Below are 27,420 nucleotides of genomic sequence, written 5' to 3' on the forward strand. Positions count from 1 at the left end.
AATAGTCACTAAAATCTGGTTCTTAAAGGGCCTATATCCTTTTTTTTCCAGATTAAACTATATCTATGAGAATATATTACCTTTAGCCCACTAAAGAACACATTTTATTATGAAATAGGAACTATTTTCACTGTTCATTTTCCTATACCTAGAAGCAAGACAGCTCCATCTCTGAGCCAAAGATGGATGTAAATATTTGTGCAAAGAAAAGGAAATAGTTTTTCCGATCCCCGGTAGCTACACGGAGTGAGAGTGAGAGTGAGAGTGAGAGTGAGAGTGAGTGAGTGAGTGAGATGCTGAAAAACAGCTTTGTGAAATAAAACAAAACTACTTTGGAAAATATTGATTTTGAAATCCAAGTTTCTTAGAAAAAGCCATTCAATTATAATATTCAACATTAAAAATGATTTTAAAATTAATAGGTTTTTAAAGCAAAATGTAATTTATCAATATAATGGCTATTTTAAAATCTGTGTGCAGGTTATCCACAATTTCATGATCTTTTTATACATTTGAGAGATTTTATTGGTTGTGTGTACTCACAACCAATAAAATCTGCACAACAAATATTTATTTTTTCCAATTATGAACAATTTGAGGCTCCATATTTATCAATTAAGAAAGAAAGTTCTTGTTGGTTTACATTTAGACATTACATTGTAGCAGAAATCATGATTACACATCATACAGCTATTTGTTGGTCTGATCTTAATTAATCATTCAATTTATCACACAGTCACCAACAAATGACTTTCATCCAATTTTTATACCTGCTTATTGTAGTTGACTGTCACAGGAGCCCACCCAGCAACTGCTGGTTGAAGTTGTGGCACTGTTACGGCCCCGACAGGCAAACCTGTCCCAGTCTAAGGGAAAAATCACAAAGGGGCCAGAACAGATGAATGATGGACACCAAATAAGTTTAGGAACACAGTTTATTGAGAGGAAGAAAGAATCTGTGTCCTGTAAAACAAAAATAAACACTGTGCTGGTCCCAATAAAAGACAAAACAGAGGGATTGGAGCCTTGGCCAAACATAAAATAATTCAGGGAGACATCTGACCCAGCCATATTGACTGTCGGAGTTGGCAGCTCCCTGCTAAGGCTGCCTAACAAAATCTAAATAATGAAAGAAAGAAACAAAGCCCGCAAATAAAGACTACCAAGGTCCAACCCCAAACTGAAATAACAAAACCCAGCAGTATAAGAACGCTGAGGATCAATAGGAATCAAAAGAGAAAACAAACCAACCAGCACAGCTCCAACTCAAAACCACTGGTTCTCAGCCTCCTGCTCTGCTCTCTCTGCATGCCTCCCTGGTTAAGGCCTCCTCTGACTTAAATACCTAGCAGGAGCTGATCAAGATCATTGGCCACACCTGCCAGGTGAGCAGAATGACAGAGGATGCAGCAAAGCAGCAGCAAGACATAACACCTCCACCCATAAACTTGTGAACATAGGGGCCATTTTCCTGCAAGTAGAAAATGAAAAAAAGAAAGAAATATGTTCACAAGCAATACAGTCAGACAAGGGTTGTTCCTTTTAGAGGCAACCTTGAGGTCTTGCTGATGTTTTGCACTGGTCCACTCCACAAACTGGTTTTGTGGTGGAATAATCCAAACCCTGTGGGGCCCAGTACCTGAAAACAATTGCTCCAGAATTCTCTAGTTCTTCATCACAGAGCCACCTTTCTTGTGAAAGGTCTGCTTTGGTTGTGTGTGCGTTGAGGATGGCTTCTGTGAAGAGAGACGATGGATGCATGTTGTTTAAAGGAAACCGATGTATACCTTCAGTGCATGGGAATGGGTTGTTGTCCACAGTGACCTGGGGGGTGTTCCAGAAAGCAGGTTATGCTAGCTCTCACGGTAAGTTTGAGGCTAAGGAAGTTGATAACCTCAGTTTTCGGTTCCAGAAATGGAGGTATGTTTCAGGGTAGGTCAAGTTGCCATAGCAACTCATGCTCTGAACATAACCTGGTCTGGAGCAGGTTTAGTTGTAGGTTACTTTGTTTTCAGAGAGGTGAAGCAGCATGGTGTGTCCATTTGAAGATGATTTAATGGATGAAGAAGCTCAGATAATACTTTTTCCACAGTGAAAGGGTGATAAGACCACATAAGGATGTTGGAAAAATATTTTTTTTACTTTGATCTAACTTAATTATTTGTTTCAGTTAAGATAAATCTTTTTTTTTGTAAGCCAGTTTAAAAATTACACGTAGTTTTCAGACAGTTATTTTACTTTCATTCAATTTAATTCAATTAAGTAACTTTGGTGTTTGTAACTTTGGTGCTGCTGTTAGATTGGCACCACAAAGGATTCTGGGATATCATTCCCTTTGCCTATCTGGACGGATTTGGGTTTAAGTGTGGGTTGTTGACCAAATGTGTTTAGTTGTTTTTGCTGTTTTTTACCGTGTTTTGCCAAGTTATTTTGCCCTACAGAGCTTACGTCTCTGCACCATGAGTGAGAGTGAGGGAGAGGATGATTAGTTTATATACCACCCCTACAGTTGATTGATGTAATGACATTGACGGTGAAATCTTTAACAAATTTTTGCACTCCGTGCATTTTTTTCCCCCGTCTTTTTTATTGTTATAAAAATGAGTATATCTGCCGGCTCAAACTTAGACATTTGAGAGTTCAAGAAATATAATTAATTAAGATGGAAAAAAGATTAATTGAATTGGAGTAATATGACATTTAGTTAGATAAATACGTAAATTTGAGTTGTATAAACAATTATTGAGTTTTATAGACGTAAAAAATTAGGTTAAATAAATTTAACTCAATTTTTTGTTACCAATAGAAGTAATTCATTTAAGTTGGCAAAATTGGATACTTTGTATATATATGCGTCACAAGGAAAATGGAAACAAGATCAGAAACTTGTGCGTTTACTTTGTCTGTTCTACTACAAGCAGAAACTTTCTTTTGCTGATGATGCAGCCGTGTTACTTTTTTGATGGACGTATAATCTTTATACGCCGTCATTAAAATCTCAGACTCCGTCTCACTGAAGTACAGCGTTTTCTTTTTTTTCACCACACGTTTCCATGGTGACTCCTGAAATCGGCGATCCATTGAGAATGTCTTTATGTACCTGCTGTGAACGTGCATTAACCCAGGGTTTCCAAGTCGAGCGTAATTACGCCAACTCATATCCGGTCTTTTGGAACCGACATACCCCGAGTAAGCAAGTTCAGGCGGATTTCAGCCAGAGTTCAGGCTTAAAGTCAGGCTAGTTTAAACATGCTTCCTGGAATACCCCCCAGCTCAGATTGTTCGTCCATTACCAGAAACTTAAGGCACTGAAGTCCATTCCTGCTTAGGTTCCTGGGAGCACCTATAAGTCCGAATGGGGTGTTAATGAAGGGTCAAAAATTTGTTTTATGGCCAGTTTCTTCAGAACAAATACTGTTAGTCCCTTTAAAGCAGTCCCAGAAAAGGATAAAACATCTAAGCAGAGAAGTATCAGAGACTCTAGCCTCATGGCCACCAATGTGAACATGAAACTCTACTGCCTGCAGGCCAGGTGCTTCAAGATGAGCCATGAAGCTGTCACTCGGGTCTAGAAAGTCCTTTTCTGTAGATTCGTCCTCCACCTGCCTTCTGGCTTGGGCAGGAAAACCTTCAGGATGTTTTCCAACCAAATCAGAAACCTGATTCACAGAGACGGGAATGACATGTTGGTTTATCAGGGCTTTGTCCTCAGCTAGATCATTTGTTTTCCTGAGACATCCAATATCTCCTCCACAAACCTCAGGCGCATGTCCATGTAGCACCACAGCCTTCACCTTCTCATAGTCCAGACTCAGTGGCGGGAAAGGATACCAGTGCTTCCTGTGCCATCCCCGTAAGGAATCTTTGCAACAAAAGTGGCCAGACAGTTTTAGGGCAATGCAACACACTAGCAGGATGCTCGAACAGAGCCAAATAATCATCAATGGCCCTTTCACCTAGTGGAGGTACAAATTTTACACATTTCTCCACATCAAATGGTGGCACACCGAAGGAAGTAGGTGGTGCAACTGAGGTGGCTTGTTGCAGTTCGAGCTCCTTTAGGCAGATTTGCCTGTGGTTTTCCTCCTTAATTTTTCTGAGCTCAAACTCATAACCAACTTCCTTCTGCTTGATTCTCAAACGGAGCAGTTCAACCTCAAGCTCCTTAAGATAAAGAGACCCAGCAGAAGCTTTGCTGCCCGGCAAACTCATCCTGCCAACCAAAGTACCTCAGATGAGATCAACAAAATTTCACTCAGATCAAAACAGTCGATCCTCCGTCAACCGACGTGCAGGGGCTTAACAAAGGAGCAAGAACGGGGGGAAAAATTGAAGCAAAAGATTACACAAAAGCACAAACTGTTGAACAGAGATGTGCAAATTCACACAAATGAGCAAAATGGCTCAAACAAAGTGCTAACACGAGTCACAAATGCACAATCCAGTGCCCAAAAACCCAAGATAACAAAGGCAATACAGGCTGTATAAACCAGTGCTTCTCAAATAGTGGGGCGCGCCCCCGGGGGGGGGCACGAAGCGATGCCAGGGGGGGCGCGCGGTGGTGGCGGTTTTAGGCACAGGTTTGTCCGGTGCGCAAATTTAACGTGGGGGCAGCGGTGACAGCGGCTCAGTGCTTGGAAAATAATCTGGTCCACTATTCGGTTCCTATTGTCTGTTCTGTCTGTCCGCGGCTGCGCGAGTGAGAACGAAAGGGGAGGGGTGGTGTGGGCCCTGTCTGCCAGGGGAATCGGGGCACGCGGACCACTGCTACCGCTGCCTGTTGCCCAAGATCACCGCTGCCCTTAGATTCCTAAGCTCATGCTAACAATGTCATTCTTTATGAACTATTGTAGACATTTTGATGACGTGTCTTTATTTTCCATCCATGTTTTCTTTGTCTGCCTGTGGTTTAGTTGGTGTCAGACAGACATAAAGACAGCAGGTAATGCAGGAAAACAGCTGCACTTTTATGAGATCAGAAATAAACAATCCGTCATTTAGAAAAAAAAAATCAGCACGTTTTTACCTATTTCTTCAGACTAAAAACGTTAAATATATTGGTGCTGCTGTGTTAATGTTTCAGATCAATTTAGATTTAATATTATTTATTGATTGAATTATTTTTTTCAGCATCAAATGGTTCAGTTGGTCAAAATGTTTCTAGTTTAAATAAGGAATGACAGATTTTTTTTATTTCAGGTACTTTCAGCTTCTTTTCTGTTTTAGACTAGAACAGGGTTTCTGTGGCTAAATAAAGTTAATATTTGTTGAAAGTGGATTTATTTTGCTTTTTTCTTTTGTTAGTGTTAAAAGATACAATTTTAGGTATACAAATTTTATAGATACTGACCTGATGTATTGTCACCGCGCGAGTGTGTCTGTGTGTGTGTGTGTGTGTGGGGGGGGGGGGTCAGGGGGGGCGCGAAACATTTTCTTTTCCTAGGGGGGGCCTGGCAAAAAATAATTGAGAAGCACTGGTATAAACAGACCTCCAAATGAGTATTGCCAAAAAAAAACTACTCCACTGGTCAAGCGGGATAAATCCCGGACGAACCCCCAAATATGTTACGGCCCCAACAGGCAAACCTGTCCCAGTCTAAGGGAAAATCACAAAGGGGCCAGAACATGAACATGGAAGATGGACACCAAATAAGTTTAGGAACAGTTTATTTATTGAGAGGAAGAAAGAATCTGTGTCCTGTAAAACAAAAATAAACACTGTGCTGGTCCCAACAAAAGACAAAACAGAGGGATTGGAGCCTTGGCCAAACATAAAATAATCCAGGGAGACAACTGACCCAGCCACATTGACTGTCGGAGTTGGCAACTCCCTGCTAAGGCTGCCTAACAAAATCTAAATAATGAAAGAAAGAAACAAAGCCCGCAAATAAAGACTACCAAGGTCCAACCCCAAACTGAAATAACAAAACCCAGCAGTATAAGAACGCTGAGGATCAAGAGGGAATCAAAAGAGAAAAAACAAACCAACCAGCACAGCTCCAACTCAAAACCACTGGTTCTCAGCCTCCTGCTCTGCTCTCTCTGCATGCCTCCCTGGTTGAGGCCTCCTCTGACTTAAATACCTAGCAGGAGCTGATCAAGATCATTGGCCACACCTGCCAGGTGAGCAGAATGACAGGGGATGCAGCAAAGCAGCAGCAAGACATAACAGGCACATCCTGGACCATTTGCCAATCCATCTCAGGGCCTCAGAGACAGACAATGACACAAACTCACAATTAGGGACAATCTAGAGCCACTAATTACCCTGTAAAAATTTTTTGGGATTATGAGATAACACCCACTCAAGAGGAACATGCAAACTCAGGACCCAGCCAGGATTTGAATCAGGGACTTCTTGCTGAGAGTGCTAACCACCATGCATCCCCCCCAAAAGACAACAACCACATCAATTCCAACTGATGCAGTTGGGCAGTTTCCTCTCTGTTCTTTGCAGATGATGTTGTCCTTTTGGCTTCATCAAGCCGGGACCTCCAGTGTGCATTGGGGCAGTTTGAGTGTGAGTGCGGCTGGGATGAGGGTCAGCACCGCTAAATCTGAGGCCATGGCTCTCGACTGGAGTAAGGTAGTTTGCCATCTCTGGGTGGGTTGAGTGTTCTTACCCCAGGTGGAGGATTTTAAATACCTTGGGGTCTTGTTCACAAGTGAGGGAAAATTGGAGCGTAAGATTGACAGACAAAGAGGGGCAGCGTCCGTAGTTATGCGGTCGCTGTAGCGGTCCGTTGTGGTGAAGAGAGAGCTGAGCCAAAAAGCAAAGCTCTCAATTTATTGGTCGATCTTCATTCCAACACTCACCTATGGTCATGAGCTCTGGGTCTTGACCGAAAGAACGAGGTCCCGAATACAAGAGGCTAAAATGAGCTTCCTCCGTAAAGTGGCTGGGCGCTCCCTTAGAGATAGGTTGAGAAGCTCCGTCACCCGCGAAGAGCTCGGAGTAGAACCGCTTCTCTTCCACATCGAAAGGAGCCAGTTGAGGTGGCTCGGGCATCTAGTCCAGATGCCTCCTGGACCCCTTTCATGGTGAGGTGTTCCGGGCATGTCCCACTGGGCAGAGGCCCGCGGAAGACCCAGGACACGCTGGAGAGATTACGTCTTTCGGCTGGTCTGGGAATGCCTCGGGTCCCCCCAGAGGAGCTGGAGGAAGTGACTGGGGTGAGGGGAGTCTGGGCATCTCTGCTTAGACTGCTGCCCCCACGACCTGGATAACCAGAGGAAGATGGATGGATGGGTGGATGCACAGTTGGGCAAAACAGTATTTATTCAGCCATCAATTGTGTACGCTCTCCCACTTAAAAAGATGAGAGAGGCCTGTAATTTTCCTCATTGGTAAACCTCAACTATGAAAGACAAAAGGAGAAAAAAACAGAAAATCACATTGTCTGATTTTTAAAGAATTTATATATGATGGCACCAGTTTGAACTGGTTATCTATATAAAGACACCTGTCCACAACCTCAAACAGTCACACTCCAAACTTTGGCCAAGACCAAAGAGCTGTCTTAGGACACCAGAATCAATATTGTTGACATGCACCAAGCTGGGAAGACTGAATCCGCAATATGTAAGCAGCTTGGTGTGAAGAAATCAACTGTTGGAGCAATTATTAGGAAATGGAAGACATACGCGACCACTGATAACTCCCTCCATCTGGGGCTTCCCCCAAGACCTCATCCCGTGGAGTCATAATGATCACAAGAACGGTGAGCAAAAATCCCAGAACCACATGGGGGACCTAGTGAAGGACTTGCAGAAAGCTTTGGAAGATGACAAAGGCTGCCATCAGTAACACACGGCGCTGCCAGTGACTCAAACCCTGCAGGACCAGACGTGTCCCCCTGCCAAAGCCAGTACATGTGCAGGCCCGTCTAAAGTCTGCTAGAGAGCATTTGGAGGATCCAGAAGAGGATTGGGAGAATGACCTATGGTCAGATGAAACCAAAATAGAACTTTTAAGTAAGAACTCTACTCATCATTTTTGGAGGAGAAAGAATGCTGAGTTGTATGCAAAGAACACCATACCTACAGTAAAACATGGGGGTGGGAAAATCCTGGTATGGGGCTGTTTTTCAGCAAAGGGACCAGGACGACTGATCCGTGTAAAGGAGAGAATGAATGGGGCCGTGAATGGTCAGATTTTGAGTGAAAACTTTCTTCCATCAACAAGGGCATTGAAGATTAAACGTGGCTGGGTCTTTCACCAAGACAACGATCCCAAACACACTGCCTGGGTACAGAAGGAGTGGCTTCGTAAGAAGCATTTCAAGGTCCTGGAGTGGCCTAACCAGTCTCTAGATCTCAACCCCATAGAAAACCTTTGGAGGGAGTTAAAAGTCTGTGGTTTGTCCAGCAAGAGCTCCAAAACATCACTGCTCTAGAGGAGATCTGCATGGAGGAATGGGCCAAAATACCAACAACAGTTTGTGAAAACCTTTTGAAGACTTATAAAAAACATTTGACTGCTGTCCTTACCAAAAAAGAGAATATAACAAAGTATTTAGTTGAACTTTTGTTATAGACTAAATACTTATTTTCCACCATGATTTAAAAAAGAATTCTTCTGTTCATGCAATTCAGGTAAAAATCCAACAAAGAATATAAAAAATGTGTGTGCGTGACAGCTAAACAAACAGAAAGTGAGACAGAACCCTCTGATTTGTCATTGCATGAGTGAGTCTGACAAGCAGGAAAACCACAGGAAGTGAGGGAGGAAGTGACATGTCCCTGACTCATCTCCCCTTTCCGCCCACGCTTTACTCACAGTCTGGAGTGTGTGTGTGTGTGTGTGCGTGCGTGGGCGTGTGTGCGTGTGTGGGTGTGCGTGCATGTGTTATCTATAAGGGATCTTACCTGTTTTTTTGACTGATACCTAGTGCATTTGGTTTGTGTTCACCTGTGGAGTAAAAAAGGCGGTCTCTAGATTTTTAGCAGAAAAACCTCTAATTTTCAGCTATTTGTTCAAGGATGTGGAGTGGTTTCAGAGATAGTGTATGTGATAAACAACTGAGTTTCTCTACACAGATGCACTAAACCTCAATTTTTCTTTCTTTTTACTTGACTCACTGTATAAAGAATAAGTCAAAGGTCAAACCTGCACTTAAATTTAAATGGTTTCCAGTGTTTTTCCCTTTGCAGTTTTAAAGTATTGCTGCTTTAAAAACAAGTAAGAACTGTAAACAAGTGGAAAGATGTCAGAACATATTTGGAAAGATGGGAATAGAATGGTTAAAAGTCTGAACTGGAATAAAAGAGAACTGAAAGAAAGTATCCCTGAACACTGAATGTAATGAAGCAAAAGTTTGAACAGCACAGGAAATTATGTTCACAGTGTGAAGTATACACAGCACTGAAAACCAAATGTGAAGTAAAACGAACTCGTTTCCAAGGAGAAAACATTTCAAAATAAAACGGTAAATGGAAGTAGACGTTCCTTCCTCTTTCTCTGTCCTTGCCCTTGTTTTGCTCTGTCAACAATGAGGAGGCCTGCCTTTGCTGTAGGAAATAATCCCAACTTTAAGACAGACTTTAGAAACAGTCAGGCCAGAACTTTCCTTCAGTTTACTGACAGGGTGATTGGTTTGGTTAATTGTGTCATTGTGTCCTGCAGGGGTATAAAGGTGCTCCAAATGCCTATATTGCCACCCAGGGACCAATGGTACACACCGTTGGGGATTTCTGGGACATGGTGTGGCAGGAGAGGAGCAGTATCATCGTCATGGTTACTAGACTCAAGGAAAATGATGTGGTCAGTCTGTCACGTCTATATTTTTGTTTTAAAAATCAAATACAGTAAAGACTGAGGAAACAATGAAAAAAGTACATTTGTTTACCAACCTCTTGCTTTATTTTTTTTTAGAAATGTGAGCCTTACTGGCCGCTGCCCAGGTATGAGGGAGAGAAGGTGACAGAGAAGGACAAGAAAGAGGCAGAGCAGCATCAGAGAAGGAGCCAGAAGGACGATGAGAGAGAGACCAGACGATTCAGCAGATTTGTCATCAGACTAAAAGACTGTCAGGAGAAACATGGGTTCACCGTCACCGACATGGAGGTCCAGGTACAACTCGTGTCTGTCTGTCAACATGTGAGGTTCAGCTAGGAAACAACTGCTTACCTCTGAGTCACAGCCACCAGGATTGATAGTGGTTTTACCTGTAAAAATACTGGTTAGAGTCCTCTGAACGATTTGCCGTCTGATGTCGAAACAGTTGAAAAGTCTGTGATTACCATCAAAACTTTAAACCATGAACATTGAAATACTTGGTTGAGAACATTGATACATTTGTTGTTTGTATACCTGTGCAGCTGGGCTCAGAGTGTCGTCCAGTCAGACATTATTGGTTCACCTCTTGGCCCGATCACCACATCCCACAATGCATCACTTCTCTGTTGAAACTGGTGGAGGAGGTGGAGGTTTATCGGAAGTCACTTGAATCCTCCCTCAGCTCTCAACCAACCTCCGACCTCAGAGCCAGTCTGGGACCCGTCGTTGTTCACTGCAGGTTGGTTGGGAATTTATCGCAAAGCCTTGATCCCACCTCCAGCCCCTTGGTCCAACGTGTCCTTCATCCTGTTCAAGTTAGAGGCAGGGATCTCCTCATGTCCAGCGCACACGTTTCCCATAACAATGCTGCAGTCGCACACTGGACACAACTTGTGATGTTTCTAATCAGACCAGCAGGTGGTTGAAAGCTGCCTCCGCACAAGAGAAAGGCCAACTTTCAAGGCAGAGAAATAAATCAAATGCAGTTAATGAAACTGCAAAGAAACTGCTCCTTGAAAAGAATCCCAATATCACATGCATGCTAAAACACAAAAAGTCAAACCTATAAGTAACATTTAACACACTGTAAGTCCTGGTCTGCTGTGAAACTGTTCCTCAACTGTTTTTAAAGAGTAAACGTGAAATTGGGGGTTTTTAAAGTAATGTTACTGCAGTAGAAAGATGTTCAAACCTCCTCCCAACTTTTGTTTCCTGTCATGGGTTCAGCGCAGGCATCGGCAGGACCGGCTGTTTCATAGCCAGCAGTATCTGCTGTCAGCAGCTGAGAGAAACCGGACAGGTTGACATCCTGGAGACCGTTAGTAAGCTTCGCCTTGACAGGTACGGCCTCTGCTTTCTCCATAGTTTAATTTTCCTTTTAGTTTTCCTGTCTGAAATCATCAGCAGTAAAAAGTAAAACACCGACAGACTGATTAATCAAAAGACACATAAACTAAATTGTTTCCATGAATCCGAACTTGTTCTGCTGAAACAACTTTTATAATAAGCAAAGCTGGCTTCTTCGTGTTCCGAGAAACTGACGTTTGTTTGTTTCACTCTCCTCTGTCGTGTGCAGGGGGGGTATGATCCAGACAGTGGAGCAGTACCAGTTCCTGTATGCCACTCTGGCCAAGTACAGCCACCAGCTGCAGCAAAACCAGGTTCGCTCACATTTACACATATCACATTCTGAAGGAAGAGTCTGTTTAGGATAAAATGACATCCAGAGCTAAGTACTTTTCATGTGTGGCCGCAACAAGAACATTCACGGTTTTACGTTTGTACATTTTCTGAGTAATATACGTATATCAGTGGCTGTTTAAACTTTCTGCCAATAACTCTCCTTCCTGACAGGTAAATTTCCGGTGTTTTTAATTAATCTTTAGAGTCAAAGTCCTATAAGTGATCACATACCTGGGTGCGCGTTTGACCCATCCCTTTGGCAAGCGATGAGCTGCAAACATAGCTGCAAACCCCCCCAATTCAACCCTTTAATGCTGAGTGTCAAGCAGGGAGTCTTTGGTATGACTCGACAGTGGATTTGAACCCATGACCTACTGGTCTCAGGGTGGACACTATCCAGTAGGCCACTAAAAGTTGCTAAATCTGAACAAGGTCTTTAAAGTGAAAACATGTGAACGTTTTAGATGGTCTGTAAGCGAAATAGAGAAGCCAACATATGTTGGAGGCACTATTTTCCACTCAGAGGTGGCTGGAATGCAAAGAGGACAGGATCTAGAATCAATTCAATTCAGTTCAATTTTATTTGTATAGCCCAAATTCACAACAACAGTCGTCTCAATGGTCTTCGTCCCGGTAATTGTAAAGTAAACATAAAATCAAAAAGATCATAAATGCGTAGAAATCAATAGGAGAATACTAAACTTTAACTAAACAGACTAAATTAAACTGGGCATCCCTGCCCTTAGACCCCCCTTTGCGGTAAGGAAAAACTCCTATAAAACCTGGTAGATACGAGGCAGTGACTGGAGGAACCTTGTGACAACGTTGCAGAGGAATCTGGCAACGTTGAGCTGCAGGAGTCTTCCTGTCTGCTAACAAGCATGCCTGAAGAGGGAAAAGAGACACCCTGACAAACCAACAGAGGGCAGCAGACGTCTGTCGCCATATGAAACACACAATCACTTTTCTGGGGGTTTTGGAACTCCGACTACACATTAATGTGCTTAAAAACATAGAAATAACTTTAGCGTAACCCACTTGTTTTGTCTTGAATGTGACCTTTTTCTGGAGACTATGATCACATCTACATGACTGTAAACAGATCTGAGCTCACCTGCAATGAGAGAGGAATGTTGGTCTCGAGACAATCACTGACAACTCGCTTGTTTAAAAATATGAAAGCAGCTCACATTGAAGACAGGAGTTTAGAAAGTTGAATCACCTATAGGGCATTTTGAAGCAAGTAATCCACAGACAGATCAGAAAAAGTACATCTTTGAATGAAAAAACGACCTAAAATCTGTCAAATTTATTTTGACTTTTTGTTTTCTCTTTCTTAATTGCAGGAGCAAAACCAGGTCCAGCCTGATACCGTACAACAGACCCATCAGAACCAGGTGGATCACTGTTACACAGTTGAAAGTCCTGATCCCACCCAAGAGTTAATGTCTTCTTGGAACGACAATCTCAAGATTTACACCAGTGATCCAATAAAATAATGTTTCACCAAAATAAAGGTTTTTGTCGATAGTTATTTATACTGTACTTGTTTTAGCAGCAGACAGGAGGCTCTCTAAAGAATTGCCCCGTGGCTGTTGCTGTGACCACTGAGCATCACCGCTAGTTTCATCATTCTGGGACTTAAACCAGCAACAGTCCTACTCGAAGTAGTCGTCACTTGCTTCGCTCATTACCAAGCAAAGCTGGCTGGTCCATCGGACAATATCAGCAAATGCTAAAGCTGTGGCCATGAAGAATAGGAAATTTCTATTTTCAATTAAATTATGGAAAAACGTTACGACTTTTAAAATGAAATGGGCAACATAGAACTCAAATAGCGTTGTCACAGATGAAGAGAAGGAAAATCCTATGAAAGACAGAGAAAAACAGACAGTCTGTTTTTTTTAATCAAACATAAGCAGTGTTTTTGTTTCTGTAGCTGACCTGAACTGTTCTGATGTTGAAGTTAAACCTGCCCACTACATGTCCATGCAATTTGTTGTGGTTATATCTACGGTTTTTCCTGCTTTAATAGTCAAAATGTTTGTTTGTTTTTTACTCATTTATATATCAGACTTTTGATCCAAAATGTTTAAATGATCTGAAGCCTGTTAAATGTTTTATACCATTGTTAAAGTGCAAATAATTATTAATAATTCTTGAACTATTATTACCACATCCCATAATGCTGCCTAACTGAATGGATTGACAATAAAGTTGCTTCTAATCAATGTGCTGACCAGAAACTTATTAGTTGTATATTAAAAATGTTTAGGAGTTAATTGATTGTTGTATTTGCAATTTGGTACTAATGTTATCTATTTACCATAAACTATGTTTTTTTGTATTTGTGGGAAGGGAATTGTTCTTGCTCATCAGCAGAAGATCCACCTTTCTTCTTCCCATCATGTAAACCAACTGTCTAGTTTTTTCTGTCAAATTCAAACATTCAAAGTTCCTACTCTAAGTCCTTCACTTCTATCTCTCTGTTTCTTTCTAAGCCTTCCTCCTCTCCTCCTTCTCCTTCTTCCACCAACATTTGTCCAATTTCCATCTAAACCCTGTGGGTCATAGAACTGATTAGACCAGGCCACAACCCACCTGGTATGACAGTTTTGGTTTTATATCTTTTATTTTAGGACTCTCAACACCACAGATGCATTCACAGTTTCAAGTCTTTATTAGTTTATTAATTTATAATTAATGTTTTTTTCTTCATTCTCAAATAAGAAATCCATATTTCCTCTACTTAGCTCTGTTCTTCCAAGGGGGAGAACAAGCAAATAAAAGAATGATTAGAAAAAGAATGAGGTTAAATAAAAGGAGGTTCATGTTTTTAAAATCTACTCCTGTGATTTATGAACCAACCCCACCCAAACCGGAAGTACTTAAAATTATCCACTGATTTGTGTTATTTCTTAGCAGCACACAGCAATTTATGCGATTTTAAATTAACGCCAATAGAATTCCCTTATTTACAGTTTAAAATAAATAGATAATTTGAAAAAAACCTTTTTAATTGTGTGTTTTATTTATTTATTTTCGTCGTTTGGCGTTTATTTTGACAGCCATGACCGGATGTGAACAGCCGTCTTTATGTGTGTTATGACGCCGTAAGCTAAAAGCTCAGCTAACAAACATCGGAGAACCGCATCGGAACTTCTGAGCCCAAACAGACAGCTTTGCAGACTCTTTTTCCTTTCCTCGTGAAGCAGTTGCTGACGTCAGCTCCTCCTTTGACCGTCTGCGCTCGTCACTGCGGCTGTCAGCGGCCAGATTCGTTGGGGCGTAAACGGCTAGCTCCACTCTAGCTAGCATCAGTAGTAGCCGCAGCTGTCCTTTAGCGTTTGCTGCAGACGGCGGAGATGATAGCCCTCATTAATAAGCTGCTCGACTGGTTCAAGGCGCTCTTCTGGAAGGAGGAGATGGAGCTGACCCTGGTGGGGTTGCAGTACTCGGGGAAGACCACCTTTGTCAACGTGATAGCGGTAAGCTGTAGGCGAAGGCCGGCTGTCGGCTAGCATCTGGCCGCATCCATTGTTTTCCTGCAGCTGTGAGGTCAGCCTGACTCCTGCGGCGCGAGGCGGTGACAAGCCTGTCCGCCTTCAGTGTCAGGTCAGCGGCGGGTCTGTATCTAAAACAATCCAGGAGTGGAGGTTTGTGTCCCTCATTTTCTATTAGCTCAGTCCAGGGCTGTGGCGGTCTTCTGAGGCTCTGAACCAGTTACCCGGCGGCCCACCACCAGGCTCAGCCGCTCATCATGTGCGGCTCCCCCGGCAGACAGAACTGGTCACGGCAAAGCTCCAGTTTGGAGTCTGAAACAAAAAAAAAAACAACAATATTAAATCATGTTCAGTTTACATCTACACCCGGTCCACTGAGTGCTGGTTTAAATCCGTCCAGATCAGACTCTCCTGAGCAGGTTGTAGTGTTTCAGACATGGCATGCAGGGAAGAACGACCACAGCCTGGGTTTATTCATGATGGGATTCCTGTCAGCTTTAATATCTTGCAAATATTTGCCTGTCAAGTATCAAAAATGTGGAAGAAAAACGGAGCTCAGACTAAATATGATCACATCATTTCTATTTGGACAGTTGGAGAACAATGCGTCATTTGTTGTGATGGAGCATTAGACGTATGACACGTACACAGTGACTGTGTTTGATGTCCTGCTGCTTCAGGCCAGGTGAGGAACTGGAAGTGGAAGCAGAAGCGACTCTAGGAAGTAGGCCCATGTCATCCATGAAGGATAAACGTCTTCCTGAAGAAAGGGTCCGGTTCCACCTCCCCAGCTGCCAGTAACTCATTCTGGGACAGTCGTTGTGTTGACAGATGAGAACGGGTTCATCTGAGTTCCTCCAACTGAATTTGGATGTTTTGACTCAGAGTTTCAGTTAAACAGGTTGTTTTGGGTGTCAGCTGGTGAAACCCATAGAATGAACTTCTTCCTTCAGCTTCTGTTTTATTCATTTGTTTCTTCTGTCTTTGTTCAAACATAGAAATGCAGGTTAAATGAAAGAGTCTGTGAACTGCAGCAGAAACACACCTTGGTTGTCCAACCGGCCCCATGGGAGGTTGCCAGTTACCATAGCTGTGTGTTAGCTGACTTGATTTTGTGTTCTCGTTTTATTATTCTCTTATTATTATTATTATTATTATTATTAGCCTGTTTTTGATGCCCAGGGACTTTTTCTTTTTCACACGTATGGAGGGCAGTGGCGTGCCTGCTGCTGCTGTTTGGTCTGTTTTCTGGTCACTTCTCTGACTGCCGCCGGAGAAGTGACCAGTGATCACAGGAGAGGCTGAGGAGACTGAGGTCCTAGAGAGTTTGCAGGACTCGTAACCCTTGTGCTGTCCAAGGCACGTTAAGTTGGGATTGGGGTCATCTGGGGCGACAGTGGCTCAGGCGGTTGAGCGGGTCGTCCAATGATCGAAAGGTTGGCGGTTCGATCCCCGCTCCCCCCAGCCAACTGTCGTTGTGTCCTTGGGCAAGACACTTCTCCAGTGTGGCTCCACTGGTGTGTGAATGTGTATGAATGTCCCGGTGATGGTCAGAGGGGCCGTAGGCACCAACTGGCAGCCACGCCTCTGTCAGTCTGCCCCAGGGCAGCTGTGGCTACAACAGTAGCTTACCATCACCAAGTATGAATGAATAATGGACACAATGTATGCGCTTTGAGTGACTTGAAAAGCGCAGATAAATCCAATCCATTATTATTATTGTTATCTGTACCCCTTAAGATAGCACAAGGGTTAAGGACTTTTTTGTCATGGCGTCATCTGGAAGAGGATCGATAAACTGATGCAGAGATCCGACTCCGTTCTGGGATTTCCCCGAGAGTCTGTGACTGAGAAGAGGCTGTTACAGAAAGTGGACACCATCATGGACAATCCTCTTCTTCATCATCATCATGAGACCATGGGAGCACCGAGGAGCTCCTTCATTCGGAAACGTTAGTGCCTCGCTGGGGAAGGAGCGCTTTCACAGATCGTTCCTCCAGTCAGCTATTAGACTGTACAACGCCTCGTAGACCCCGGGCAATAATTAATGTTGCTATTAAGTGTTTTTTTAGTGTTATTTATCATTGATCTGCTGTTTTAATAGATCTATGGTAACAATTTCCCCTTTGTGGGATCAAAAAAGTTCTATTCTAGTCTAGTCTAGTCTAGTCTGATCTATTCTATTTGAGTATGGTCTGGTCGGGTTGGGTCGAGTCTTTTCTAGCATGTTCTGTTGTGTTCTCTCCTAAGGGTTTCCTCGTTTCATTATGTGGATGTGATCCGTGTGAGAAGGGCAGCAGAGGGCGACCAGCTGTTTCACATAGTGTGTCGTTAACTGTGTTTCAGTCTGGCCAGTTCAGTGAAGACATGATTCCCACAGTGGGCTTCAACATGAGGAAGATCACAAAGGGCAACGTCACCATCAAGGTTGGTATTTGCATCCTTTTCCTGCTTTCTGCTGCCATCTATCTATTTCATTTTATATTGAATTTCACACAACCAAATGAGAACAAATGTCAGCAAAGCAAAGCAGTGCTGATGTGGACGGTTTTTTGCTCACAGCTGTGGGACATTGGAGGCCAGCCTCGCTTCAGGAGCATGTGGGAACGTTACTGTCGAGGAGTCAGCGCCATTGTGTGAGTTCTACTTTCTACACTTTGGTGTGAAATGTTTCATCTCTCTATCTCAGCTGGCTCCAAACCCAAACTCTGACAGCTGAGAACCAAACCAGAGGACAAAAAAATGTTTGAGAAAAAACTTTTGTTGTGTCGCCTTTTTTGAATGGTTCTGATGACTCATGAAAAGCGGCAACCAAATCTGTCTTTTGGGCAGAAAGAGGCAGATCTAAATGCGGGGGATAAGAAAAGCCGGTGCTGGTTTGATATGGTGGTCGAGCAGGTCGGCCAATGATCGAAGCATCGACGGTTCTCCCCAGTCAACTGTCGTTGTGTCCTTGGGCGAGACACTCCACCCTCCCTGCCTCCAGTGTGACTCCACTAGTGTGTGAATGGGCATGAATGTCCCGGTGATGGTCAGAGCGTGTAGCCACGCCCCTGTCAGTCTGCCCCAGGGCAGCTGTGGCTACATCAGTAGAAACCATCACCAAGTGGGAATGAATAATGGACACATTGTTAGAGCTTTGAGCATCTGGAAAATATGGAAGCGATTCTGTAGCATAATTAAAAATAAAAGTCAAAACCAGAAATGCTTTTTTATTTTCAAAATGAAGCTGCATTTTTTAACTCAAAATGAAAAGGAAAAAGCAATCCACCAAAATGCTTTTTCATTTCTACTTCAACACCGCTTATTCTGTGTCATAATTAAAATGAAAATGCAAAGAGGGGATTGCATTTTCATTTTAACATCCATCCTGCAAATAGTGTCGCAGTATTAAATTCGAATTAGCATTCCCAGAGGGGAGGCCGAGCCAGTTTAGCTCGTGCTGGTTTGCGGCGCCTTCCGTCCGTGAAACCCGGGTTCAACTCCGGGCTGCTCCCTGTTCCCTTCTCTACCTCTGCCGGTTCCAAGCCCGGTTTGAGAAGGTTGCGTCAGGAAGGGCATCCGGCGTAAAACATTGCCAAATTCACCATGCGACTCGTTCGCTGTGGCGACCCCTGATGGGAGAAGCCGAAAGTGGAAGAAGATTCCCAGAGGGGAGGCGGGGCGATGACGTCAGTGCTTTCTCCGTGTGTCCGGCTGCTAACAGAGACATGCTAGCAGCAGTGTAGCTTTGTGTTAGCGGGAGAGAAGAAGGCTATGTGATGGTTGTGAACTTCTGATGATTGTACACAGCTTCTCAGGACTACGTAGCAGCATTTCCATCTTCTGCGGTCCTCCTTCGGACGCACCGCGGACAAGCTGCGAAGGCAGCTGCCGGTCCGAAGAAAAAAAGCTTGTCCGAATTGAATAATGCGACAATGTTCGCAGGGTGGATGTTAAAATGAAAATGCAATCCCCTCTTTTCATTTTAATTATGACACAGAATAAGCGGTGTTGAAGTAGAAAAGGAAAAAGCCTTTTGAAGTCTTGATTTTTCCTTTTAATTTTGAGTCATTTGATTCAGCTGCATTTTGAAAACGATAAAGCATTCCTGGTTTAGACTTTTATTTTTAATTATGCTACAGAATCGCTTCCATAGGAAAAGCGCAGATAAACCCAATCCATTCTTCTTATTAGATGGAGCGTTTTGACTTCGGCTACGGTTTGCTGTTGCAGGTACATGGTGGATGCAGCCGATCCAGAGAAGATCGAAGCCTCCAAGAACGAGCTGCACAACCTCTTGGACAAACCACAGCTCCAGGGAATCCCTGTAAGTTGGGATGTCCTGATCCCATCAGGTGGTGGATGATTCGATGGAAAATCGGATGTTGTCTCAGTATTGGATATTTAATTTGTTCTTTTTATGATCAGCGCTTTGTATTTCAAGCTTATTACTCCAAGTAAATACTCCACTGGAATTCTGCACATCACGAATGGATCACCACAATTTATTGTGGCGCTAATTTGAGCAGGAGGCGCAAAAAAAGCAGTTCGGCTAAGCTAAGCTAGCGAGATACTCACAGATTCAGACTTCAGGGACCAATAACTCAAACAAATGTTTCAAACTGACAGCAACAGTCTTGTGCTATCTTATGGGGTCCAGATGACCCCCCCCTTACATTGACGTGTTCTCCCTACCATGACAAAGGTGGATAAAGGGGGAAAGATTTCATGTAATCCATGGACACCAGTGAAGATCACAAATCATTGAAGAAAAAAGGTTCAGCGCACTGCCTAGTGGGTCTAGATGACCCAACTCCCAACGTTAAAGACTCTAGGATAGCACAAGGGTTACTGCATTGTCTTTATGTAAACAACAACCTACAAAAGTGTGTTAACAGAAACAAAATCAGGTTTTTGTTTCTTTTTAATGGAAAGTCTCTCTCTGTGCTGACAAAGACGCAGCAAGAGGAGATTTACCCCCTTAAAACCCCATCCTTTCTTTTAACTCAGAGCCCCAATTCAGCAGAATTAAATACTGTGGTAGTAAAACCCTAACTGTCATGTCCACACATGTGGATGCCAGGTCTTCAGAGGTTTATGAAAAGAAAAAACGACACACATTAATAAGTGACTTAATTGATAGGAGGTAGTCTTGGATACCCTTCACCATATTATGCTACAATCATTTTAAAAGAAAATCATACATTTTTAATGCAGAAATGAATCACATCTGATCAAAAATGTTCAAGAGTTATGAAGACACTAACACTACAGTCACCAAACGTCCTCACTTGACTAATTTTCACCCTTTTTTAATAGCTACACTTTTATTCTCTTGATTGTTGAAGCTACTTCACAGAAGTGCTCTGTCTACAGGCTAAATGATAAAAGAAGGTTAGTTAAAAAAAAGAGAATAAGTAATGTCTTAATTTTTAAATGTGTTACAAAAGAATCTGATCGGGACTCGGTATTGACACATACTCAAAATCAAATGACTTGGAATGGGATCAACCCTAAAAAACCCTGAGCGGGACCTCCTTACCTGTAAGAATCCCAAACCCACTAGTCTCAAAAAACCCAACTCAGCTCACAGAACCATTTGATACCGGCAGAACTGTGAAATAATGATGTGTGTGCATGCATGTGTAAATTATTAACATTTTAGTTGAGTCTTTAAGATGCACATCAGAAATGACCATTAATTCCAGTTCAAACTGAACAAGGTTTTTTGTGTTGGCCCAGCTGATGTTTGGTACATGTGTTCTCAGGTTCTGGTTCTGGGTAATAAGAGGGATCTACTAGGAGCTCTGGATGAGAAGGAGCTCATAGAGAGGATGTAAGTCCAGACTTCCTACTGCGTCCTGTAGTGTCAGCACCTCGGCTGTGTGACTTGGACTGACTGTGTGTCTGAACCCAGGAACCTGTCGGCCATCCAGGACAGAGAGATCTGCTGCTACTCCATCTCCTGCAAGGAAAAAGACAACATCGGTTTGTGTCTCATACTCTGTTGACTGACATAAAAGTGCCTACTAATGTCCTGCTAATCCTAAACCAATCCAAACGCAGTACTCCCCCCACCAGATTCTTGGGGGTTGGGGACCGGAGACAACCGCAAACACGCAGACACTACATTATTGTATGGCTCTTTGGAAATTACATTTAAAAATCTGTGGCGTTTATGGCTCTCTTGGCCAAAAGGTTCCCGACCCCTGCACTAAGGGGTAGAGGCACATTAAAACTAAATTGAATGTTAAGGACAACTCCAACTTCCTGTTCTCTTTCAGTCTTGCCTTCATCTCTCCGCCCCCCACCCTCCCCGCCTGTAGCCGCCTGGTCCCATTGATCCAGGCGCGTTGCTGGTTCATCTCAAACACATCTATCGTTGCATTTTCCACACGTATTTTAAGTGTGTAAGACTAAATCTTGCTGTTGCTCGCACGTGTTTAATGTTAAAGCCCTGTTAGCTGTCACACATGTAGGTGTGTGATATTTATTCTCAGCAGTGACCCACCTCCTGTGGAACATAAAGTCAAAAGGATCATGAATACATAGAATTCAATAGGAAAATACTAAAATGAACTAACAAACTGACTAAGCTATACTGGCATCCCTGCCCTTAGACCCCCCTTCTCTGTAAGGAAAAACTCCTTAAAAAAAAAACGGATTCCGGAAAAAACGAAGAAACCTCAGGGGTGTCCACATGAAGGAGGGATCGTCCCCCAGGACAGACAGGCGATTTACCAGAACTCTTGGAGAAGAATTAATTTATCAAACACTACAACTACATATTTAAAGTCCAGCAGACGAGCTTCATCCAGATGGATTTTGGGGGACGGCCGGGGGTGCGGGTCGAGCCGGAGACAGGATCCACAGCCCGGTGTAGGAGCGGTAGTAGAGGCGAGTCAGAAACGAGGTACACGGTCTGACACAGGAGCACGGATGAAACAACTGGAGTCTGGAAGCACTCCCACTCCCCAGGAGGGGAGAGGAAAAGAGGGACAATACATGAATCGCACTGCACCAAACAGAGGCATGGAGAACTAAATGATGAATTATAATCGAGAATAGTGAAGAGAAAGAGAGTAGAAGTAGATGAGAAAAGAAGACAGAACCCCAGTGCACCATAGTTACCCCAGCTTCAACTTCTAGCAGCCTTTCAAAACAAATAGTTATTGTTATTAAGTTTAATGTAAACATATTAACATTAAGTTAAAATAATTTCTGAATACTAACTAGTCTGACAATAAGCCTGTCCAAAGAGGAATGTTTTCAGTCTAACTTTGAATGTAGAAACTGAGTCGGCCTCTCTTACATGAGCTGGAAGCTTATTCCATAAAACAGGGGCTTGGTGGCTAAACGTTCTACCTCCAACCGTACTTTTACTAATTCTAGGAACCACAAGCAGTCCTGCACAATGAGGTCTTTGATATACGTAGGATGGAGCCATACCATGTTGCTTTGTTGGTGTCTTTTCACTCTCTGCCTCTCCTCTGTCTGCAGACATCACTCTCCAGTGGCTGATCCAACACTCCAAGACCAAGAGGAGTTCCTGAGACAACAGCAAGACAGAATGGGCCAAGCCCCGCCTCCCCGACCTCCCCCTTTAGCCCCACCCCCCCCAGTCACCCCTCAGCTGTGGATGCACTGATACCACGGGACGCTTGTTGAATGTTTAATACTGTATCGGTTTTTTGAAGATGTTCCGTGTCATGCAGGTGACCTCCAGAGGTTCACGTCCGACTGACGTCTTTCTGTGGTTTCATACCAAAGCACTTTCTCTGAGTTTCAATTGTTGTGATTCTAGTTATAATAATCCTGGCTTTTATTTTTTTTCTCACACTCCTCCATTGGTGTTGGAGAAACTGTAACAAGAACCCAGAGTTTTTATCCCCTCAGTGATAGATAGATGACTGTGTGGAAGGACCAGACAGTTCCATGTTCATAACAGCTAAACATCCACCATGGAGGCGTGTGCAGACGCAGAGAGGCTGCAGCTGCTGTGCAGAAGGAAGGTCACAGGTCTACACCAGAGAGGTCAAAGGGCATGGATGTAGTATACCAGCAAAAAAAAAAAACGTCAGCAACTCTTACTGTATTTATCCAGATGAAAGAGTCTAAGGCTGATGGAAAAGGTGTGTCGACCAGTAAAGTCTGCCAGCATGTGACCTGAAATCAGAACAAGCACAAACGTCTAGAAGCCCAGTTGTGTCAGGAGCTGTGGTATCGGTGCATCTTCTCATTCATCAGGGAGCAGTAAGCTCTCCTTTCTGAAGGATCCCAAGAGGATTGTTTGTCAGAAGGCATCTAGTCGTCACTACAGAGAACGCATTAAGAAATACTCTGCAGCCATAAGAGGCGGGGCATCCTCCTCTTCTCTGATCTTCCCCCATCTTCCTCCTTCCTGCCAAACCTCATCCTTTCTTCTCCCTCTTCTCATTTTTGTCCACCCCTCCATCGCCTCACTCCTGCTGTCTTTCTGTCCTCCCTCTGGTTCGTCTGCCTCCTCCCTGGTTGCCAAGCCCCGCCCCATGCCGTCTTTCTCTCGCCGAGAGAGGGATGAAGAAAATTCTTTATTGCACTCTTGATTTTGTAAGATATTGAGAATAATGTTAACAAATATCTTCTTGTGACATAACCTGATATGGAAGTGGTACTTTAAATGGAGGAGGACAAGTGTTATAGTTTTGTTCATATTTCTGTAATAAGCTTTTTATTCCAGTTTTTTTTTTATTCTTGTTTTTTATTGTAATTTTTTTTTGTGACTTCATGAATTGACTTTGGTTCTGTAACCAAAGTTCCGTGTTATCTCCTTTGATCTGTCTGCTGACGGGACCAGGGCTGCTGTGGGAGCTCATGCAACTTTTACATCTTGTCAAACTAACTGAAGCTTTGTAATCAGATTACATTTTTAATTTAAGCTGTTTTGATTTGAAAAATGCAGATGTGTTTTCTTTCTTCATGAGTGATGATGACTCTAGAAGGGGGGGGGGGGTCTGAGTGGACCCGCTCAGACTTAAGAAGTCCTTTCCAAGAGTTCCTCAGCATCATCTTCTGTGGCTGCAGCACTGAAGGAGGAGGGGGACCATTTGAACAGCCAGAAGTCCAATGGAGTCTTCTTCAACAGAAAGAGTCATCGATTGAAATGAGCATGAGGAAAAACAAAAAACCATCAAGTAACAAAATAGAACTCAGCCTATCTACAAATACAAGTTGAACAGATGTGGAGGGACACACGACACAAACAGTCAAGGGAGGGGAAACCAGCAGGACAACACCTACACCTGTAACCTGCTGCTCATGAAGGGCCGGCTCAGCCGAAACAGAGAAAATGCTCTATGGCAGGGGTCAGCAACCTGCGGCTCTGGAGCTACATATGGCTCTCTGAGCCCTCCATCCAGGCTCTCTGGTGAAGAAAAATAAAATGTTTTTCATTTTAAAAAGTAGCTTTAAAGCTAAAAAACATGGTAGTATTAAAGTAAACTCACTCAAACTTAATTCAACTCATTCACAAACAGCTGAAGGACAGTTTTAGTGAGCAAAATCAGAATTTGTATTTCGGGCACATCGCATTATAAGGCAGATTTTTTATTTTTGAACAGTTTTACTTCATACATTTCTGGTTGAGATGTACCACATTAGTAAAATAAATGGGTGTTATTTTTATTATTGCTGCTGACATCAAACTATTCTACATTTGCTGCATTAAGATGATCCTAAATGGCACACGGTGTCTTTTATTTTGAAAGGAAGTCATGTTAACATGTCAAAAGTTATGAACTTTCATATTTTTTAAACTTTCAGAAAAAGCTATTTATTCTTTAAGTTTTAGATATGTCAAAGAAAAATAGTTCATTTGATTTAAAACGTATGCAAATCAGTGTCTTTGTTTTTAAATGGTCAAATAAGACTTTGTGAGGCCTGAGGGGTTGTTGTCCGTGAGAAGTCGACCCCGACTGGCTCTGTAAGTGTTGAAAGTTGCAGACCCCTACGCTATGGTAAACCATTCAAAGAGTCCTGGGTGGGATGCCTGCTGTGATCCAAATGAGTCCAGAAAAGAGGCGCCCCCTGGTGGAGACTTCCGGCAGCTATGACGTCATTGAAAGGCTGCAGATCTCTGCTTTCAAAGAAAAGCAGCAAAATGTCTTCATGTCTGCTCCACTGCGCAGGAAAGCAGCCATCCTGGAGTCTAGTGGGTCTTTATCAAAATAGACATTTATTCAAATGAAATGTCTATTTAAAAAAAAAACTCTATAGTGTTTGAAGTAAGTAAGTAAGTAATTTTTATTTATATAGCGCCTTTCACAGATAAAATCACAAAGCGCTGAACAATAAACAATATACAATCCAGTAAAAGCAGAAAAACAATAAATTAGATATAATGTAAAGCAAAACTAAATTGACGAAAAATAAACATAGAATAAAAGTAACAATAAAACCAGCCAGCTAAAAGCATTTTTGAATAAAAGTGTCTTCAGTTGACTTTTAAAAGAATCGACGGTGTCGGCTACACGTAGGTACAGAGGGAGGGCATTCCAGAGTCTGGGGGCTATTCCCTGGAACGACCGGTCACCTCTGGTTTTGTACTTGGTCTTAAAAATCTTTAAAAGATTTAGATCTGAGGATCGGAGGGCACTGCCAGAAGCGTAGGGACAGAGCAAGTCTGATAAGTATTTTGGGGTCTGTCCATTTAAAGCTCTATAGGTTAAAACTAGAATTTTAAAATCAATACGCCACTTGATTGGGAGCCAGTGCAGGGAGGTTAAAATGGGGGTAATATGTGCCCTTTTGTCTGATCCTGTTAAAAGCCACGCAGCAGTGTTTTGAACTAACTGCAGACGGTTAAGAACATATTTATTAAAACAAGTAAAAAGAGAATTACAATAATCTAAACGAGAAGAAATAAAAGCATGGATAACCATCTCTAAGACTGAGTTAGATAAGAACGCCCGCAATTTTGCTATGTTACGTAAATGATAAAAACAGTTTCTAATTAAAAGGCTGGAATGACGGTCCAAAGACATTGACTGGTCAAACCAGACACCAAGATTTCTGATACAGGGCTGTACAGAGGAGCTCAAAGAACCAAGATGCTGGGAAATTATTGGGATTGTGTTTTCTGGGGCAACTATTAGTGTTTCTGTCGTTTCTGGATTTAGCTGGAGACTGTTACTTGTGAGCCAAGATTTAACACAGGCAAGGCAATCTAGTAGTTCCGTAAGTTTGTGGAGTTCTGAGTCATTGAAGGAACAGTACAGCTGAATATCATCAGCATAGAAATGGTATGACACATTTTTAAAGTTATTTAAAAGCTTTCCAAGTGGGTAAATGTACATTAAAAACAACAGTGGTCCTACAACAGATCCCTGGGGGACACCATGTAGGAGTGGAGAGGTATCAGAAAGCATACCATTTGTTTAAACAGAGAATGTTCTGTTAGTCAGGTAGGAGGTAAACCACTTTGAAACAAACCCAGCAATACCAAACTCATTTTCTAATCTGCCCAACAGTATTTTATGATCAACAGTGTCAAATGCTGAGGATAAGTCTAAAAGAACCAAAACTGGATATTTTCCAGAGTCAGCAGCCATCTGTATATCATTTGAAACTTTGAGTAAAGTGGTCTCCGTGGAATGCATCTTTCTAAAACCAGATTGGTATTAGAAAGACAAACATCGAGTAGGGATAGATCGATTCCTGCTTAGAATACGAGAATCTGGAAGAACTCTATTACACAAAGCAGTCCAATCATTTTGGAGCTTTTAATTCTTAGTTTTTATTTAAAACAAATATCCTTTCATCGCTGACCACATGCTTGACCATCGTTGATTCATCAATCAACCATATTCTTTCTTAGCGGGGAAAAGCTCTGTGGAGAATAATTGGGAAGGACTGTTCAAACTGGACCTGAGGAACCAGAACCTCAAGATGAGGCTCCTCCCCCTTCCTGGTGGTCCGGTTCAGTAAAGCATCTTTCAGAAGGAGCGTCATCCAGAGATTACATGCAGATGATAATATGTTAAAGAAAAAAAATGTAATTCATTCAGCAGACTTACACACTTGCACAGGAATCAAGGTCCAGATTTGCGCAGGCACATACATCTTGCTGTTGCCATGGAAACCAAATCTTTAATACATGACTTTTTTTTTGTATTGAATTAACTACAGTATCAAACTACAATCAACTTTGTGGTTGTTTTAATGCGACCTTCGGCCTTGTGTCTTGGAGAGGGGCAGAGCTGTCCACCGATCACTACCTGGTGGTGAGTTGAATTTAACTGATTCAAAAGTTTAATTTTTTTTAAAGCTTTTCAGGAGTTTGGAAGGATTTTACACCTCATCCTCTCAGTATACGGGACCCAAACATGCCCCTCGATAGGCGTCGGAGTCAAACCAAAGGAGTGATCTGTGCGTGGCTGTCCTGTAGATTTCTACTTCCATGTTACCCTCTTTGCCTGTGATGACAGAAATGGTCCA

The 27,420-nt window shown here is 42.6% G+C and overlaps 2 protein-coding genes across 5 annotated transcripts in view; both read left to right on the forward strand.

Annotated features, from left to right (window-relative positions):
• LOC101170079 (protein tyrosine phosphatase non-receptor type 7) overlaps positions 1-13,692 on the forward strand; it is a 35,636-nt gene extending 21,944 nt beyond the window's left edge. For all 3 annotated transcript variants that reach the window (XM_078950110.1, XM_004086326.4, XM_011472950.4), the window contains 6 exons: positions 9,626-9,763; positions 9,875-10,072; positions 10,321-10,517; positions 11,006-11,119; positions 11,355-11,439; positions 12,808-13,692. In XM_078950110.1, coding sequence (XP_078806236.1) covers positions 9,626-9,763; positions 9,875-10,072; positions 10,321-10,517; positions 11,006-11,119; positions 11,355-11,439; positions 12,808-12,960 — 885 coding nt within the window. In that variant the 3' untranslated portion in view covers positions 12,961-13,692. The remainder of the gene's footprint in view (positions 1-9,625; positions 9,764-9,874; positions 10,073-10,320; positions 10,518-11,005; positions 11,120-11,354; positions 11,440-12,807) is intronic.
• Positions 13,693-14,361: 669 nt separating this feature from the next.
• LOC101169098 (ADP-ribosylation factor-like protein 8A) lies at positions 14,362-23,882 on the forward strand. Of its 2 annotated transcripts, none has more exons than XM_004086322.4 (7): positions 14,362-14,949; positions 17,311-17,391; positions 17,527-17,600; positions 19,180-19,273; positions 20,715-20,782; positions 20,864-20,934; positions 22,447-23,882. In XM_004086322.4, the coding sequence occupies exons 1-7, from the start codon at positions 14,827-14,829 to the stop codon at positions 22,497-22,499; spliced, it is 564 nt and encodes a 187-aa protein (XP_004086370.1). In that variant the 5' UTR covers positions 14,362-14,826; the 3' UTR covers positions 22,500-23,882. The 2 variants fall into 2 exon arrangements, with proteins under 2 accessions (XP_004086370.1, XP_020557273.1); XM_020701614.3 differs by lacking the exon at positions 14,362-14,949 and adding an exon at positions 16,559-16,916.
• Positions 23,883-27,420: the final 3,538 nt, after the last annotated feature.

The sequence above is a fragment of the Oryzias latipes genome, chromosome 7 (assembly GCF_053564925.1).
Source record: "Oryzias latipes strain Hd-rR chromosome 7, Olatipes_Hd-rR_3.1".
Classification (NCBI taxonomy): Eukaryota; Metazoa; Chordata; class Actinopteri; order Beloniformes; family Adrianichthyidae; genus Oryzias; species Oryzias latipes.

What these genes read in the sequence shown, in the direction of transcription:
- LOC101169098 (XM_004086322.4), top strand. Translation starts at nt 14,827, where the DNA reads ATGATAGCCCTCATTAATAAGCTGCTCGACTGGTTCAAGGCGCTCTTC. An exon ending in AAGGAGCTCATAGAGAGGAT is followed by an intron (nt 20,783 to 20,863) that starts GTAAGTCCAGAC and finishes GTCTGAACCCAG; the next exon opens with GAACCTGTCGGCCATCCAGG. An exon ending in CAAGGAAAAAGACAACATCG is followed by an intron (nt 20,935 to 22,446) that starts GTTTGTGTCTCA and finishes CTCTGTCTGCAG; the next exon opens with ACATCACTCTCCAGTGGCTG.